Source organism: Mytilus galloprovincialis, chromosome 2 (genome assembly GCF_965363235.1).
Source record: "Mytilus galloprovincialis chromosome 2, xbMytGall1.hap1.1, whole genome shotgun sequence".
Taxonomy (NCBI): domain Eukaryota; kingdom Metazoa; phylum Mollusca; class Bivalvia; order Mytilida; family Mytilidae; genus Mytilus; species Mytilus galloprovincialis.
Window position 1 is genome coordinate 91,941,680 of NC_134839.1, and position 20,093 is coordinate 91,961,772.

Consider the following 20,093-nt stretch of genomic DNA (forward strand, 5'->3'; position numbering starts at 1 on the left):
TTTGTTCCTTATTTTCACTTTAATATTAAGATTTTTTTTACATCTAATTTATGAATGAACTGGTTAATATATATATCAGTAAATTTATCTTTTCATGTTTTAGATACCATCATTTTCACACAATGCCAATCGAATTTGGCGAAGAAGAATATGTGATGCTGTGTGTGCCAGAGCCAGAAAACAGATATGATAACCTAGCTGTTTTAGTTAAAGAAGAGAACAGTAACCAGATTATTGGCAGAGTCCCAAGATATATATGTAATACTATATCTTTAGGATTCAGAGTCTCTAAAAAACTTATAAGAGCATTATGTCTACACACTGGAACACATCATAATGAAGGACCTATTCAAGGAGGTGGAATAAAACTGCACTGTGTCTATGTGCTTGAGTATGAACCTTCAACTTTAATGCAAGAAATTGTTCAAGTAGCAGGATTTCTTAAGGACCACATTCCAGATAACTGCATCTACCTTTGAATAACAATAAAAGTTGATGTTAAATACGCTTTCATTTTCATTTTTGAAAGTACATCTCTAAACTTATCTATTCCATTAACACAGTCAAATTAATTCACAAATACAGACAAATACAGACTTTCAGAAAGAACACCTTAAGTCACTGTATAGTATTCAACAATGAGGAAAGCCCATAAGAACGGTGAAAGACTCATGATATTTTATGTTTTAATGCCACTTTTAGGCTCTTCCTGGCGGCCAGTTTTAATGGAGGAAGCTGGAGTGCCCAGAGAAAACCACTGTTTAAGACTTTGATTGTAATATATATTTAATTCAACAATTAAAACAATTAATAGGCATTACATGTAACATAATTATATCTTTTTCAACAACACAATAAAACAATAAACAGAGCCAATAAAAAGCTATTTTTACTAGAAAACAGATATCTAGCAACAGCACAAGCACCTTTTTTTGCTGTCATTCAAAAATAGAACAGTATGACTAGAGCTCTCTTCATATAAAGATTATAGGCAAAAAATATATATCTGTGAAGTATTGGTGACATTGGTTAAAAAATTAGATGGCTATATTTAGTAAAGTTAGTGAACATGGTGAAATTAGTTTATTTATTCAAATCATTTCATTTATTACATTGATACTCTAACATATCTTGTGTGTGATATATTTCAAAAATTGATAACATTGCTTTAAGATACCAAAAGATAATATTATAATAAAACTGTTGTTTAAATTTAACTTAAGCAATATTTGGACAAAAAGTGAGGTAAAAATCAATAAAACATAGTTGCAATGAATCATTAATTAGAATTAGCATTTTACTCAAATATCCAATAAAAGTGACAGGGTTTGAAAAAAAATCAGGACAGTGTCACGAATGTGGTAACTTAAATGAACATGTAAATATGTATTGTTTGCCTCATATTTGACTCAAATGTCATAATTTACCCATGATGCGATAATATGGTATGGTTGCAATAAATAAATATAAATAAATAACATTTATTTTAAAGTCAGTAAAAAACTCAATATATAATCAACACAAATGTTAAAATATTTCATAGTTAAAAGTGTTATTATGAATTATTACAAACACCATAAAATTATGTTCACAGCAAATTAAAAATCCTTCAAAGTATGCCGAACATTTTAGGTTGGTTTTTTAAAATATTTATGTGTTGTCAACAAATACCTACACTGAAAATAACATTAAGTCAGGGGTAATTAAGAAATAATTCATGGAAGCCATAGATTGTTGGAAATTTACACATGGACTGGGCCGTGATATTCAAATTTTATCCTGAGCGTTAGCGAGTGATAAAATTAACGAATATCACAGCCCAGGCCATGTGTAAATTTCCAACAATCTATGGCTTCGATGAATTATTTTGATTCTAATAGGACAAATACGGTCATTAAAAAACTGAAGCGAGGGTGGGTATGCTGTGTATGTGGCTGTTCTTTTTTTACTCCCTTTTAGATAAAGCTCAAATATCTTTATAAATATGTAACTTGCGTAGGTTATTTTAAGAATAACTGCTAGAAAAAAACTTTTTAATTCTTTAAGTTCTCAAACCCAACATTTGTCATTTTTAATTTACATGATTTTCTCGTAAGCTTCTGTCAAATCAAAAGTTGACATTTTACAACTAAGGAGCCGCCATGTTGACTTGCTGAAATGGGTAAATATGCGAATAATGCATTAGAATAGAAAATAAAACAAAACCTACCTCAAAAAATCAGTTTTAATACAATATCCGATGGTTCACGTAACAGAAAACTTCAAGTTTAGCGGTTTCATTTGTATGACGTCATGTTTTGAAATGACTTAAATGCGCCAAAAATATTAATAGACTTTTGCGGAATTTTATTTTGTTGATTTCTCCGAGCTCTTGTGCCTTACTTCTTTTTATTATGCATACGAATAAGAATAAAAGTTATTTTGTCTTTTTTAATTGCACTTTTTAAAACAATAAAATCGACAAAGGATCTGCAAATAGGTTCCAATACATGTAGATGTACGTGGGAAGTATATTGTAACAGCCATTTTTATGCATATCTCTGAGTCTGGGCTAAGTATATTTTATCGAGAATTTTATCACAGTGTTGTTTACAAAGCTAAAGAAGCATGTCATATTAGAATCCATAATATATGTGTAATTCAGGTCTCATACAGGGTATATAATGTGACATTTCTAGCTTAGAGCTTATATCCCCTACTCCTTCGGCTCAGGGGATATAAACTCTCACAGTATATACGTTGTCTGAGACCTGAATAAAATATAATATACAACAAATTTCCTACCAAGGTATCTGAAAAAAAAAGTTGAAAACTGATTTGCTGGACTGACAGATGGACAGAGTTCATACCTATAAGTTAATTAATAATCATTTATTCATGCAGACAGTATATTGAATAATTAAAGGGGCACTAGCTGTCAAATTCATGTTCACTGATATAAATAAAATACTCAGATTTGATTTAAAACATGATGTAACACATTTATCCAAAATACCGGGTGAGGGAATTTCTCGCTACATAATGCAGACCTGTTCGTGACCTTCTGCTATTTTTTTTTTCTATAGTTGGGTTGTTGTCACTTTGACACATTCCCCATTTCCATTCTCAATTTTATTAAAAGACTGAAATAAACAATTAAAAGGGTGAAAAATTGAACTGTACTGGTAGCCAAAAGCAAATTATTATTTCACTATTTGCAATCATTAATGATAGCCAAAAAATACTATATAAGATTTTATATATATATATATATCTCGTAGCTAGTGCCCCTTTAAAGAATTGTGAAATAGTAGAAAACAACAATGAAAAGAAATGCCCAACAGTTATGGATTTTTCATATAAAATATATGGAAGAATTAATAAACAAGAAAATGATATCATAGGTGATGAATTTAGCAAATATAATGGACACGATACAATTCTGTATATAATTTAACCTGGACATGATGAAATAAGTTAACCTGGACATGATTTTAGGTGGTACCTAATACAACAGGGAGATAACTCTGTAAAATCAGCTAAACATTTTAATTACATTGCGTTGTTAAGGGAATATTAAGTTTCTCAATATGAACAAAATTTGTGTTTGTCAAACAGCTATGTAACAAGTGTAATTTTTCTAATAAAATAGTTGGTTCAAATTTTTTCAAATATTTATATTTTCTGCAAAGGGTCAAAGAAAATACTCTGTCAAAATTTTATGAAAATTAAACGAGCCAAATTAATTTTAGTGAAAGTATTGGGTACCACTTTAAATCATTTTGTGTTGGAGAATTGAAAAAGTAGATACTCCCTAGAAAAATTAAATTTATTTAGCCCTTCCCCTTCCCCTTCCCCTACCTTTTCCCTTTTTAGTGGGCATTTCATTTTCAATGTTGTTTTCTACCATTTCTTTGCATCTGTCATTAGGGTTTTTCCTCCTCTGTCGTACAAAAATTCTTGACTTTAGATTAACAATTGTGTCTTGGTTAATTGCAATTGATTCTTCTTGTCCAGTGGGTGTTGTTGCTTTTAAAACCTCTTTTTGGTGTAACTGTAGATTTAATCCAGGAAGGAATGACATATTTCCATTTCCTTTTGAGGGAGAGGGTTTGACAGCTTTTTTTTTTGCCGCAGCTATGTTTATTTTCCTCAGCAGAGGCTCCTCTCTTGTCTCAATCATTGCCTCACTAAATTCATTCAGAGCTTCATTGTTTTTAAACTTTGCTACGTACTCTTTAGATCCACAAAAATGAACCTCCTGCCCCTTCTTGAACATGACAAAATAAGTTGTATCTTCTTCGTTTGCATTGGCAAATTTGGCCATCTTATCAAACAAAGAAAGCCCTTTGTTCAGCTGCTTCCTTTCCCGGTCCCTTTTTCTTCTCAACAGCTGTGTTGGGGTACCAGACAGCTTCATTTCAAATTTGCCCGAAGAATTGCTGCGAATTCTCTCTACAAAAAAAAAATAATGAATTAAACACAATGTATATACAAATTTTACTTTCTCAAAGATTTTTTCTAAGCACATTTTATATCTACTACCAATAGCTGGAATACAATTTCCAGAAAAATAAGGTAAAATATATTCAACGAGTGACCAACCTATTACTTAGAGCTTATTACTTGAGATAATTGTCAGTCTTTGACAGTGTTGTTTGGTCATGAGTTACAGTTGAGTTCTTTGATTTGTTATTCTTTGGTATTACATTGGAAAATAGCTTTTTTTTTATGAAATAAAAGTAAAAAATGTAGTAAAAAATGTAAGGAACTAAATCTAAATCTACACATTCACTATTTGTTTTGATGTCTTGAAAACTGCTCTTGTTGTATAAAGTCAGAAAAGTGAAATTCATTTCACATGTGAAATGATAGTGCTTTTTTCACTGATAAATCAATGTAAATAATTGCTACCTTTTCCATATTTCCCCATATTCATATTGAACTGTTTGAAAAGGGACTATTTCACAGTACATGATTTCCCCTAAACTACAGTGAAAATTTTCCACCCCTCCACCACCCCTTTTGATATTCCATATCAACCCTGTTCAAATGCATACTTGGAGTTTGTAGGAAATCTGTTTCAGAACTGTACTCTTCTGCAGACTCTTCTTTATGTTGATCTGTAAGAAAAAGTAATAAATGGACCATCTTATAATTGATAACAACATTGCCATATTTCTTAGAATTACCTAGAACTGGATTTGATGACATAATAAAAGAAAAAGTTGACATTATATGATAAAAATTTATGTGAAAGTTTCTTCAAAATAATGGGAAAAACAAATATACAACAATGTGACTGACTAGACTATCAAAGTGAACCCTAAATCTGACTCCACACTAGCATTTTATCAGGGAACATGTTTTAATACCGTCTTGGATATTTCCTGTTTAGCACAACTTATTACATTAGCCTGGAACTTGGATGTTTTTCTTTATATTGATATAAAAGTTATTCAGTGAATTTACAGTATATATATATATTTATAGTATAACTAATCGCCGTATTTGAATATCAAAAATAAGACAACTTGTGACCGAACGCCGCTATGGATTAATCCATGGGTCGTTCGGTCACGTGTTGTCTTATTTTTTTATATTCAAATACGACGATTAGTTATACTCTTTAGTACATTGTCAAAGTGCTTTATTTAAGAAATTAATGTAGAAAATGTAAGGAACTATATATTTTTCCTACGCAAGCTTTGTTTCTACGTTATCGATGTTTTGACAACGCCTATTGTTGTATGACGTCAGAGAGTGAAATAACCATGTTTATTTCACATGTGAAATTATCGGTTTTTATCTAACTGGGAAATCAATGTAATTCATTGCAACCAATGTAATAAATAAAGACATTTACCTTGCATACTATCAATATCATTATTGTTGGCATCAGTTTCAACACTAGAATTAGGATGATCAGTAGGAATGGTCTGTGATTCTGAAAACAGAGTATGTGTAAAATTAAACTATGAAAAATTCTCATCTGGGACATTATTTCAATCCTGAACAAAGTTGCAGAAATGTTTCTAGAAAAAATTGCAGCAAATTTTAAAAAATCAATTCTTTCAAGAATTTTTAGCTCACCTGGCCCATAGAGGCCAAGTGAGCTTTTCTCATCACTTGGCGTCCATCGTTGTAAACTTTTACAAAAATCTTCTACTCTGTAAAAAGCAATAATGTTCAGCAAAGTAAGATCTACAAATAAGTCAACATGATCAAAATGGTCAGTTGACCCCTTACGGAGTTATTGCCCTTAATAGTAATTTTTTAACAATTTTTCGTAAATTTTTGTTATCTTTTACAAAAATCTTCTCCTCTGAAACTACTGGACCATACTTAACCAAACTTAGCCAAAATCATAATAAGGGTATCTTGTTTAAAATGTGTGCTGTGACAAGGAGTTAACTTGTTCATCTAGTAAATATCTATCTGCCCTTAAATTTTCAGATGAATTAGCCAACTGGTTGTTGGATTGCTGCCCCCAATTGGTAAATTAGCCGTTTTTGGTTATTATCATGAAAGCTATTATAGATAGAGATAAACTGTAAACAGCAATAATATTCAACAAATTAAGATCTACAAATAAGTCAACATGACCAAAATGGCCAGTTAACCCCTTAAGGAGTTATTGCCCTTTATAGTCATTTTTTAACAATTTTCATCAATTTTGTAAATTTTGGGAAGATTTTACAAAATGTTTTCCTCTGAAACTAAAGGGCCAAGTTCATTACAGATCAACAAACTTGTAAGTAGCATGAAAGATCAGTAAAGTATGATCATCAAACACATCACCAAAACACAACATATGCACATAAACCAAGGTGAGCAACACAGGCTCTCTTAAGAGTCTCTTGTTTATTATGTAACAGAAATAAGACAGACGATGGACAAGATCATTTAAGTGAAACCTAATTGTTATTGATATACATGTGCATTAAGATGTTTTACCTGTCATATCATTTTTATTGGCATCATCATGATCATAAGCCAAATCACCCATGAAGTCATTAACACTTGAATTGGGAGGGTCAGTCAGCATGGTCAGGGACCCTGAAAAGAAAGTACAACTATGAAAAGATGTGTTTTTATTGCTCTTAAGCAAATATAACTTTAGCGGCATGGGGAGGCAAGTATATGTCCCCCCCCCCCCCCATGTACGTAATAAAAGAGCCTTTTAACAGCATAAATTGGGGACATTATTTCATTTCTGAACGAAATGGCTGATAATTTGGTAGAAATATTCCAGCCATTTTGAAAACTCTTTCTTTCAACAATTTTTTTACGACGGCAAACAAATTTTTGGGTTTGTATTATGGTATTATGTCATCCAAAGGCACAGTTGGTTTACAGACAATAACTTTAGTTTAAGTGAATGAAGTCTATAACGTTTTTTAAGAAGGTTCAATACCAGAAAGGAAGCTTGGGATTTATTTTGGTGATGATGTTACAAACTGTTTAGGAATAATGAGCTGAAAAGACACATTTTTCTAGTTTCAGGATAATAACTTGTGTATAAGTATTTTGATTGCTCTGAAACCATACCATAATGTTAAATAATAGAGGTAGACGGTTGGGATTTATTGTGGAGGTTATGTTGTAATCAGTTTAGACAGTTAGGACCATAAAAAGGCCAAAAACAGGCACTTTTGTAGTTTCTGGACATTTAATTGTCTGTGAGTGTATGGATCTCTCTGACATTGTATCATATTACAAAGGGAAGTCTGGGATTGTGTTTTGTGGTAATTGACACTAACATGCAGGAATAAGGAGCCAAAAAATGGGTAAAACTAGCATTTCTAGTATGAGCGAAGCAATTTATTTATCATTAATATAAACTTAGAATAAACAAATTTGAAAATTATACAAAAATAATATTGTTGCTATCCTTACACCAAAGCTTTAAGATTAACATTAGTAAACAAAAGTTCATGGAATTTCATAAGTGAAAGATCTTGTTGTGCTGAACACATTGATAAGAATTGAAGTAAAACTACATGTATAAATTGTGAATAAAACAGTACCTTCAATATGCTCTACTGGCAAGAATAAACTGGAGTCAAGCAGCTCTTGGCATTCCTGGACCTCAACTTGCCCTAATATTAGATCTTGTAATATTTCAACATTAGCCTGGTTATCTAAAACTAAAAGAAAAATAAAGTTAACAAAGATGAAACAAATGCAACTGTGCATCTTTTAACAGATTTATTATAAAAAATGAAACTAGACATGGGAGTGTTTCTCAAAACCCTTATGTCGCCTGTATTCCCAATTGCTGCAAGAAATTGTTGAGAATAAAATTTGGCTATACAAACAATCAAACAAGAAGACAAATATTGGTTTCCCAAGTGATCACTTCATGTTGTGTGTGCACAGACAACAAAATAAAATATACGTTTGGTGTTAAATCAATATTTAAGGTGTACTATTCGTCGACTGCACATAATTTCATGCATGAATTATATAATTACCATGCACACAAAAACTTTGGGTTGTAAATTCACTATAATTTTTTTTTAATTTTATGATTGATTTTAAATGTTAATTTATTGTACTTTTGTAACTAACCAATTATTATCATTATTATGTGTATTTGTAAATGACTCAAAATGACATATCAACCAATTTCACCATTTTCCAACCAAAATTTTGAGTTTAAGACCAAATACTTTTTTTCCTTATTGTTTTATTTGCTCATTCTTTAAAGTAATATTTTAGCTAATTATATTGCAGTTTTTGACCAATTATATCATAGAACCTATTTTTGATATTCCGATAAAAATATGTAAACACCTCTATTTTCTCTTTTAAAGTAATATTTTGAGCTTAAATGGTCCAGGACCCCTTATTTTTTTGACCAATTTGAATCACTCTCTACAAAGATTAAAATAACAAAAAATATGGCACTTCTGATAGAAACTTCGAATAGGCCTAAGCTGTAATTGTCTGTGAGTGTAGCATCTTTATCATGGTTTAATATAATCATGATTATTTATACTACTGTTTTAAGCACGTCATATCAGAGTTGCAAACAAAAATATATTACCCAATTTCTCACAATGAACATGTTCAATGATCTGTTTCACAATCAGCACCATCATGATCACAATCTTCCAATATATCAATATCATCTGTTTGTACAGTTTGCTGCATCACTGCAGCTGAAACTTCCTCTAAGAAGATGATATGCTGTTCTTTTTTGTTACACTTTACTTTAACAAGCCTGTCAAACAAATCTAGAAATGCTTGCTTTGAGTTTGCATCAAGTTTTTCAATAAAATCCAAGATTCGATTGTCAATTTCAGCAATAGACAAAGCATTCACAGATGAAAACCTTTCCTTTTCTGCTTCTGCAACATACACAGGATGATGCAAAGTTGGATCATTTGGGGGGACTTCATGAAGAATCATATCCATCACTCTGTAACCCCTCTTTCTATTTGATTCCGATGTGAAATCAATGAGCCCTTGATTCAATATCTGTCCATCTATAGATGTTAGCACAGGTCCATGGTTACTTTCAGACAAATAATTGAGCTTTCTTAAATGTACTCTCCATGCTTTTATTGCATCTTCTAAGTGTAGTTCTCTCTCAACAATTTCTGTTGTTCCAATACCTGCTAGATTTAGAACTTTTTTTTTTACTGACTTAAAAGATTGGTGGTTCCTACAAGTTGCCAACCAGCACTGATCAGAAGGAACACCTCGTTTCAGCCAACACTTTACATTTTTGTTTTCTTCTTCAAGTAAAAAGTCCAGTCCTTGACCTTTGCTTGGATGGCCTGATTTGGAAATACTGCAAAATGTATTCATAAATTGCTGAAGCTCAACTGGCATTATTTTCTTAATGAAAGATTCATATATCTCAATTTCCTGATATTTTGGGTGATTTCTCCCGTGAAAGAGTTCTTTTGTCATCCATTTTGCAGAATCGAGCAGTTGTGGATTATTTCGTCTGATGGCTGTTCTAAAGTTAATTATACCTTGGGTGTATTTGCACACCATTTCAAATATATACATGAAATTAGCATTTGCAGATTCTTGTTTTGCATGAGATATGAATGCCCGTGCACTAGGTTCAGTATTCTGACTTAAACATTTGCCAACAAATGGTCTTACAAGTTCCAGCATTGATCCAAAATGAAATACATTTATTGATTGCCAGGATTTGTGGTTGTCTGAACACCTCATAGCTGACTGTTGTGCTTTTTCAGATTTCCAACCCATTACATTCATAAAAGAACTCATAAAAACTGTCCAATTCAATTCCATGAAACTTTTTAACAAATTCATTTCATAATGTCCTTCACCTGTGAGTAGAAAAACCCAATCAAATTCAAGATAGTAAGCAGAACTTTCATTAGGATGATCCTTTTTACCATGTTTTTTTGCATCATCTATCCCAAGAAAGCCTTCCTTACAAATAGAACATATGAAATATTCTTCTATCAATCTTCGAACTAATGCGTGGGGAAGTCCATCACAACAAACAAATGTCCACGCTCTTTTTGTAAAGGATGTTTCACTTAGTTGATCTTTTGCCAAATATTTTGAAATGTTAGCCATTTTCCCTATATGTCTTAAAACTAATATCATGCTTTGTATTGAGTTCGGATTTACAAACACTGGATCTAGTAATGTCACCTCGGAAGGATTTTCAGAGTGACAAGAGTTTATATGGCTATATTGAGGTAGGTTCCTTTTGACATGATGACTGGTTGTAGATTTGTTTTTGTCATGCATATGAAATGTTAAGCCTAAATTGACACATTCCACTTCAGGTGTTTCTTGTTCGTTGTCTATAACCTCATTAGCAGCTTGGTTTTTTATTCGATAATTACTCATATTTGTTTGACAATATGGGCATTTTCTCTTCTTTTTTTCAACCAGTTTATTACAATCAGGATGGGGACATTTTTGCATGCACTGGAGAAGCTCTTCCTCTGCGATGTTTTCATCAATTACATCTTGCAATTCACCCGTTTCCTTATTTTTGTGCAATTCATCTACAACTTGTGCAATACAATGTTCAAGATGGTGATGGAGCTCACTATAATGATCATCAATATTTTGTTGATTTGATGGATCATCACCATTGGTATCTGTTCCACATAACCTTAAGACAACTTCTTCTTTATTTTCTGATGTTAACCATTTTTTGGGACTGTAATCCTCAATGGATTGGAGATTTGAATTTGAAGATATTTTTACAACTGCAACATTAGTGATTATTGACATTTTCACTTTATTTTGAGCTCTGATGTTCCATGTGCGGCCTATAACTTGTTCATTGTCAAACATGAAGGCAATGTCTCCTTCTGGACATGTAGCTTGTTGACTTTTTTCAATGTCATTTAAAAACTTTGATATTGATGAATACTTTGTCCCAGGAATGGCAGTGCCAAGTATATTGCATGCTTGCTTATTTTTGGTGCTGGAAAAAGTCACTAGATTTTGCATAAATGACCAAATACCAATAAATTCCTTATCACTTAACCTATAAATTGACTCCATCAAAGGAAATATATGTTGGTATGATATCATTTCTTTTTGTTGTCCTGTAATTGCTAATATTACAGTAAGTATGTCTTGTTGAAATGAATTTAAGTATGACTCTGCATCAAAATTTTTCAATGAATCTAAATTGTTATATGGATATATTTGTTGAAATTTTCTGATGTGGTCTTTAAACGTTTGTTGCGGTAGAAATTGTTTAAGAATTTTTTCAATACACGTGAGTTTTTCATGCTTCTCCAGTTTGCAGAAAAGACTTAAAATTTCTTCTAGTTTTGACATGTTAGAACCTGAAGAAGATCCCTCCATTTCATGACCAACACTAGTACTGTTTTCACAAACTTGACAAAGCCTATATGTACTATGCTCAGAAAATAATTTCCTTTTTTTAAGTTTTGGCTGCGAACTTGAGCTATCTTGACAACAATTTTCTTTTCTTAGTCTATACAAATGACACCGACAAGACTGACACAGTGAATTTGGATGTACTGAATGAGTATCTTTGTTGATGTCAATATCATAGAAATTAAGTAATTCAGTAGCATATTGAGTTTTATCAGTTCTCCGATCTGACTTTGATTCATTTCCGCATAATCTGCAGAGTTTGTTCAGGTTGTTTACATGCTCTAAAAGACAATAGAACAAACCATTTAATACAAATTGTTAGATTTTTTGTTTATTTAATATTGCTAATTCTAACTTGTCTAATGTGACGTGCTTAAAACAACTACAGTTTAACACATGAAAAACTACATTTTTTTGTATATATATATACCATGTTTTATATCCAAGATGTAGACCTAAATCATAAACTTAACTAGAGTGCAAGGTTGGGAGGTAAATACCGCCCCCGGTATTTACCAGTGGTATTTACCGGTATTTACCGCCCCGGACAATACTCCCCAAGTGGTCAAAACTGGCAAATACTGGTCGATTGAAATTTTCATGGTTGTTTTTACTATTAATTGAAGTAAAAACATAATAAAAAGTCAAATAAATTTAAACTTTAATCTTTATGCAAATGTCAGCTTATATAAATTAATGAATTTGATATGTTTTATTCATTTATAACACTAATTCCTACTAATTTAAAATTTAGTTATTATGAATTATGATATAACATACTTTAGATATATAAAAATTTACATATTATTTCAACATTTATACATGTAAATCAATATATAATTTTTAATTCAAAAAGTATGATTTTACAGGTAATTAAAAGTAAAGGTAAATTAAAGTACAGGTAAATTTAGTTACATGCATCTTTTTACCCTGGCATTTCTAGGTGTGAAAAATTAATTACTAAAACAACAGCCCCCAATAAATGTTGACAATACATAAGTTGAAAGTAATAAAAGTGATATTTGAAGACTCCCTTAAACAATAAAATATTTCCTGTCTATTTAACTGTGAGACAAAAACCTTCTTCATGCTGAAAATGGAAAGTTTGAAGCTGCTGAGGGACAAAACAGCTTTTATCTTTTACTATAATATAATATTATTTACTCATATAATCAATCATTCTGTTTATTCAAAGAATTTACATGAGAAATAGAAATGAAAGCCACTAAACATGTTTAAAATGATTTGAACACTTAATTAATAGTAATTGACCTGGTAGAGAGTGGTTTCTATAGTAATGACCACTCAAAATTTCAATCGACCAGTATTTTCCAGTATTTGCCAGTATTTCCCGGTATTTACCGGTAATTACCACTGGCATGGTCAAAACTAGTATTGACCGCTTTTTTGCATACCTTGCTAGAGTGTGACGTAAAAACAGTGTAACAGAATTGGAGCAAAAGTTACTTGGATGATTGGTCCAGATTTTCAAAGTTGTGAGCTTGTAATGTTTTTTGCTTTATAAGTCCTGGTTTGAGTGCTGATTCAGAATAAAAAGGTTGGTAGATTTTTTTGGGGCCTTATTTGTAGATCTTATTTTGCTTAACATTATTGCTTTTTACAGTTTTTCTCTATCTATATTAATGTTCAAGATACAAATACACAAATATAATCAAGAAGTAATTGTAACAGGTGTCCCAAACAAACCTCCCATATTCATTTGATTTGTTTAATTGTCCCCTACAAGAATATACATGTATATGGTTTAGGGGTGGGAATCTTGACCATTCACAAGTTTTCAAACAAGAGGGGGTGGGCCCCGGTTTACCCCTAAGGACTTTCCTTTGTTTTATTTCATTTGTTTTATTGTCCCCTACAAGAATATATATGGTTTAGGGGTGGGGATCTGGACCGTTTACAAGATAATAGCACATTCTCAAATTGAATGGGGTGGGGGTGACCCCCACGGACTTCCCTTTAATTTCATTTCACTTGTTTTATTGTCCCCTACAAGAATATATATGGTTTAGGGGTGGGGTGACCCCCTAAGGACTTCCCTTTTGTTTCATTTCATTTGTTTTATTGTCCCCTAAGGACTTCCCTTTTGTTTCTTTTCATTTGTTTTATTGTCCCCTACAAGAATATATATGGTTTAGGGGTAGGGATCTGCACCATTTACAAGATAATAGCACATTCTCAAATTGAATGGGGTGGGGGTGACCCCCACGGACTTCCCTTTAATTTCATTGGACTTGTTTTATTGTCCCCTACAAGAATATATATGGTTTAGGGGTGGGGATCTTGACCGTTTACAAGTTTTCAAACAAGAGGGGTGGGGTGACCCCCTAAGGACTTCCCTTTTGTTTCATTTCACTTGTTTTATTGTCCCCTACAAGAAAATATATGGTTTAGCGGTGGGGATCTGGATTGTTTACAAGATAATAGCACATTCTCAAATTGAATGGGGTGGGGGTGACCCCCACGGACTTCCCTTTAATTTCATTTGACTTGTTTTATTGTCCCCTACAAGAATATATATGGTTTAGGGGTGGGGATCTTGACCGTTTACAAGTTTTCAAACAAGAGGGGTGGGGTGACCCCCTAAGGACTTCCCTTTTGTTTCATTTCATTTGTTTTATTGTCCCCTACAAGAAAATATATGGTTTAGCGGTGGGGATCTGGATTGTTTACAAGATAATAGCACATTCTCAAATTAAATGGGGTGTGGTGACCCCAACTAAGGCTGGTGATCTGGCCATTTAACATGTTTAATAAATACATTATCAAATTTTGGGGGTGTTATGACTTGTACCCTCCTTCATTTTATTTGTTTTATTGTTTTAAAAGTAGTCTATCATATGTTTATTCTGTAAATTCTGTTTTACCTGATGGTGGTTTATAAAACCGGGTTTTAACCCTAAGTTCATTTTATTTTCATGTAGATGGATTTACCGTCTTTAAAATAAATGGCGCAATGGATGGTTTTCCATCCATTAGATAACAAATGAAATGGACGGAATTACCATCCACTGATTGGGAACTGGTTGAAAACACTCAAAATGGACTGCCGATCGGGGCCGATCACAGTGTTCAATTAATTGTCTTCGGTATAAAATTAATATCTTCACAAAATATGGCTATAAAGGAACATTTTAAATGGCTTGGGATCTATCTGGATTTATGATTTCAATCAAAATATTCGATTATACAAACCATCTATCATCGTAGCATCTTCCATCTTTGTTGTTGCTGTGCAAAAGTCACGTGATCAAAACAAGTCGTAGTGTAATTCCGTAACAATGCTGGAAAAACTCCGTACAATACCCGAACAAGAATTTATCTGTGTTGCGTGAACAAAACACTGTTGAACAAAATGTGAAATGTTACTTGTGGATGGATTTCACATCCTATATTAAAGGATGGTTTTCCATCATGGACCTGACTGATAACTCAGAAACTAATAATCTTAAATTTAATCAAAGAGCAGATTGCTCTGAGCAGGAAGAAGGTGAATAAAAGGTAACTTGCCGGTAAATTACCATAAAAGCAGCCCCACTAACCAAGCCTGTTTTGTTCCATTATCCTTATGACGTATTGTTTTTCTTTAAACAAGAATGTGTCATATTAAAGTGCATGGATTTCCCATCCATACAATCATTTTCTATGTTCAGCGGACCGTGAAAATTAGATAAAATATTTAATATGGCAGTAAAATAAGAAAGATCATATCTTAAGGAACACATCATGTGTACTAAGTTTCAAGTTGATTGGGTTTCAACTTCATCAAAAACTACCTCGCCCATAAACTTTAACCTGAAGCAGGACGGACAGACAGATCAGAAAACATAATGCCCATAAATGGAGCATAAAAATGGTAAGACTTGTTACATACCTGCCAACTTTTGAAAGTTCCCAGGGAGGTTTTTAATGCGCGACAACAATTTTAAAGGTTACAATTTTTAGCGAAGTATTTTGCGCGATCTGGATTGTCTGGATTTGCATGATTCTAGTTATTAAATCAGTAAAAAAGATGAACATGTAGCTAGCAGACTAGGGTTTATTTTCTTGTGTAAGAATATTAGATGCTTGTTGAAATTTCCAATTTTGAATTATGCACAAAGATGGACCTTTAACAGGTTGGGAACAACACTCCAAATGAGGGGTAACCCTCATTGAAGAACATTACAACCCACTGTAAAAAATGAGCACCTTTATATTCATATTATTTGATGAAACTTTTCCCAAAGAACTATGCATCTATCAAGTATTAAATGGTCAAAACATGTCAAAAGAAAAACACAGAATTTGATTGGCTGAACACAATTGTCTTACCTTGGGAACAAAATTAGGAACAGATGATTTTCACAAAATTGTGTTTTAGAGTTTTTTAACGATACCCTTAATATTAAAAATTAATACATTTTACAAAAATTTGATATAGGTACTTTGTACCTTATGTTATATCAAGGACAAGTTTTATTTTCAAGAAATTGAGTGTATTTGCTTTAAAAGTTTTCAAAGAGTCAAATACAGTACCTACAGGTTCCTTGTAAGTACATATAGCTATCATTTGATTTTAAAGGGAGGGCTAGGATGAAATTTGACAAAAAAGGATGAGCAACTTTGAAAAAATTAAATGGGGAATGTGTCCATGGAAAACAGATGATGCCCCCACTTGCATGTCATATAAAGTTATAAAGTTACATATAACTGAAAATGGTAAAAGTGATGGTACCCAAATGTGTCAATGATCTGAGTATTGTGGTGATAAGTATTGATTTGGTTACTTAATGTCAAGTGGCAAATATTTCATGCATGTTCAGGACAAAACTTAAGTTAGAAAACAGAAACAAAAAAATCAGCATTTTTCCTTTTGTAAAGGGGCATAACTCTAGAACAGTAAAAGTGACACTTTCTAAAATCAAACTTGGTCTGTGTTTAGTAGTAATTTAAGCATTGTGTATAAGTTTCATAACATCTGATTGAGGCAAAGTTAGAGATTGAAAACCAACTTTGGGACAAACGGACGGACAAGGATAAAACTTAATGCCCCACTGCTACAGAGGCATAAAAAAGTGGGATGATAGTTTATGTAAAAAAAGTCAGGATTAACGAACCAAAAAAGGCAAGACCAAAATATTTCATCCTAGCCCCCAAAAAATAAAATGGTAACTCCCTAAATTTAACATGTTTAAAGCCAAATATTACCAGTCCAGTTTAAGAAAGGGAAAATCATGATTTACACACTGGATTATGTTGCCTTAGGCCAAATAAAAATATATGTGTGGTTCCAGTTACATACTTTTAAAAAACATGGTTGGTAGGTCAGCATTTTTTATTTTTTTTTCAAATTTTTATTTTTGATTGTCAAAATCCGGGAAAAAATCGGGTGCTTATATATAATTACTGAAATTGTTTCCGCTATTATACACGCCCCAACCGGAAGTCCACCATTTTTACATGTGTTTGGTTGTAAAATATACAGTCATGATACGTTTTTAGTTAATTTTGTTGCATTCTGTTATGAATTCTTGAATTTTAGCCGTAACAGATACTTCTGATGGAAATTTAAATGACAGAAATCTATGAATTTAATTATTTTAATTCACATTCCTCAAAATATGATCGTTTGAAAATTTATTTTTCAGAAATGAAAAAAAAGTTCTAGGGTTGGGGGTTTTTAACTAGGGTCGGTCGGGTAACTGGAACCACACATATATTTTTATTTGGCCTTATTGGAATGGCAATGCATATATACTAGAGCATTCATTATTACGTTTTTTTATTGAGTTAAGCCTTCCAATTGATATTTTACAGTGTGTCTTTCTATGTTGTGATGTTATACTACTGTTTCACTTTCAGAAAAGGGAGAAGGTTTGGTACCATTAAAACGTTTAATTCTGCTGCCATTGTTTGCACCTGTCCTCAGTCAGGAAAATGAAGTTCAGTGGTTGTGTTTATGTGGTTCATAAGCGTTTCTCGTTTTTTTATAGATTATACCGTTTGTTTTCCTGTTTGAATGGTTTTACACTAGTAATTTTTGGGGCCCTTTTATATAGCTTGCTGTTTGGTTTGAGCCAAGGCTTAATGTTGAAGGCTGTACATTGACCTATAATGGTTTACTTTTATAAACTGTTACTTGGATGAAGAGTTGTCTCATTGGCACTCATACCTATTACCACATCTTCCTGTATCTATTGTTATTCCTGTGACATGACAATAATTTAATTTTCATAAATCATAACTTCCCTTAGCTCCTGCATAACGATGTTGCCCCTCAACTGCTCAAGGGAACAGTAGAAATCCCTAAAATTTTAATTACCGGAGTCAAACTCGGTCAGCAAACACTCTTGTATTACGGTTTTATATAGGTCACAAATATTTACTATGTACTCCGACATAACATTTACCCAGGTGACCCCATGTATGAATTTAAGGTGTGTTACTTGAGAATGCACCTGTATTTCATGTAGATAACCTTTGATATCAGGTTAGAGTCTCCTAAATTCAATAATATTATGATTTCTGGGACTTTGTATCGTGTATTCAGCAAATTCATGTGTGCTATGCTTTGTAAAACTGGAAGTGCAAGTAGTTTAAAACAGTACAACACCGGACAACATCTAATTTACCTTATCGAAACGGTGTGTTATTGGATACGAGTGTATAGGTGAATAAATCTGACTATTTGTTGATATACATTAGATCTTTGCCAGCCGATTCTTCAGAAATTCGCCATTTTCTAACCACGTGACGTTTGGCAACCAACAATAATTTGAATACACATTTTATTTATAGTAACATTTATTGGTGTTTATCAAATGTCAATTTATATATAGACGGCCTCAATTGTGGTCGATATTTATTACATAGAGCCAATCACTGGCGCGTAACATAATTTCCTTTTATAGGAATTTTTGTACAATTGCCAAATCCAATAAAATCACAGTGCCGCAGTACTGTATGGGGTTTTGATACACTTAGAGGTACGCTAAAATATTATTGATTATGGATCATTATGATATGAGTAAAGCAGAACTAGACAGACTATATCATGTATATTGAAAAGGAAAAAAAATATACATAAAAAAGAGATTGCCAGTGACACGACTCTCCTTCACAAGCCCTGAGACCAAAACAGCTACAGGTCAATTTTTAATAATATCATGTCTTCAACAATGAGAATAGCTGCGGAACCGTAGCTCTTAGGTCCTTATGTTATTTTTTGACTATTTGCGGACCGACCATATCCGCAAAAAAGGACCTAAGAGCTACAGTTCCGCAGCTACAATGAGGAAAGCCAATACCGCATATGTCCTCTATCAAACAAACCAATTAAGGATTTGTATAGCATTAATTACTATTATTATCTCATATCCTGGCATTGTATATATATGCCAAACTTTTTAGGCATCATCAACCGAATAGACTTGACGTATCATGCATCATTCGAAACTGACATCTAATTCATTTGACACCCTAGAAAACCGGGCTTAAAAAACCGGCAACCGCTATACCAATGATGATCATCAATGTTAAAACACCTTAAAAAACAGATCCTCAAACCAACTCAGTGTAAAAAAAGAAACACTCGTTCTGAAAATATTTTAAAACATCGATAATTTGATCACTTAAACATGTTAAAAAAAAGACAAGCCTGATTACAAGAAATCTTGATATCAACTAACCCTGACAATGAGCATCATATGTATGTATTGAGACTTGCCTCAATAAAGACATATTATCATCAGAATTTTCCCCAATGATAGACTTGTTATGATATTGTAATTATTGTATTTATTTATGTTGGCCTGATTTGTGTTGTCAAGGCCGTAACTAGGCATCTTATTTTAGTGAGGCAAAATAATTGAGCCGAGCGAAGCGAGGCGAAAATTGTTTTTGGAGGGTATGAAATGAATGGTGCAAAATCCTGCTTTCTAGGCATTTTTAGAGAGTTTGATAATGTTTTGAATTTGGACACTTTTTATATAAATTTTTCATATTTTAAGACTTTTAATTACTAACACCAAATTTTTAACAACTTTATTTAAATTTATATGTAAGATAAATATCACTGATTTGAGTCTGGTGCCAGAACATAGAACAAACATCGATTCAGTAGAGTTTGCCAAATTTTTCTATGGCCGGTTCAGTCAAATCGTTTCCGAATCATAGTTTGGTCTGCTGATATCCTTATCGCGATAAACATTGAGCATGGCAAGACCGCACAATCTCTCGCCACTCATGCA

General features: G+C 32.5%; 2 protein-coding genes across 6 annotated transcripts in view; both read right to left on the reverse strand.

The window, feature by feature from the left end:
- The window catches only part of LOC143064862 (histone deacetylase 4-like), a 131,418-nt gene extending 112,801 nt beyond the window's left edge, over nucleotides 1-18,617 (reverse strand). For all 3 annotated transcript variants that reach the window (XM_076238019.1, XM_076238023.1, XM_076238017.1), the window contains exon 1: nucleotides 18,477-18,617. The gene's annotated coding sequence lies outside the window, so the exon portion shown is untranslated. The remainder of the gene's footprint in view (nucleotides 1-18,476) is intronic.
- Nucleotides 657-15,283, reverse strand: LOC143064857 (uncharacterized). 3 transcript variants are annotated; one of them, XM_076238004.1, is made up of 7 exons: nucleotides 15,058-15,283; nucleotides 9,032-12,125; nucleotides 8,010-8,129; nucleotides 6,937-7,038; nucleotides 5,846-5,926; nucleotides 5,040-5,102; nucleotides 662-4,434 (listed from the first exon to the last, which is right to left on the reverse strand). In XM_076238004.1, the coding sequence occupies exons 2-7, from the start codon at nucleotides 9,114-9,116 to the stop codon at nucleotides 3,809-3,811; spliced, it is 1,077 nt and encodes a 358-aa protein (XP_076094119.1). In that variant the 5' UTR covers nucleotides 9,117-12,125; nucleotides 15,058-15,283; the 3' UTR covers nucleotides 662-3,808. The 3 variants fall into 3 exon arrangements, with proteins under 3 accessions (XP_076094122.1, XP_076094120.1, XP_076094119.1); XM_076238007.1 differs by lacking the exon at nucleotides 6,937-7,038 and having other exon boundaries at nucleotides 657-4,434; XM_076238005.1 differs by lacking the exon at nucleotides 9,032-12,125 and having other exon boundaries at nucleotides 661-4,434.
- Nucleotides 18,618-20,093: the final 1,476 nt, after the last annotated feature.

What these genes read in the sequence shown, in the direction of transcription:
- LOC143064857 (XM_076238004.1), bottom strand. Translation starts at nt 9,116, where the DNA reads ATGATATTGATATATTGGAAGATTGTGATCATGATGGTGCTGATTGTG. An exon ending in CAATAAAAATGATATGACAG is followed by an intron (nt 5,927 to 6,936) that starts GTAAAACATCTT and finishes CTCTGTTTTCAG; the next exon opens with AATCACAGACCATTCCTACT. An exon ending in TGATATTGATAGTATGCAAG is followed by an intron (nt 5,103 to 5,845) that starts GTAAATGTCTTT and finishes TTTTTCTTACAG; the next exon opens with ATCAACATAAAGAAGAGTCT.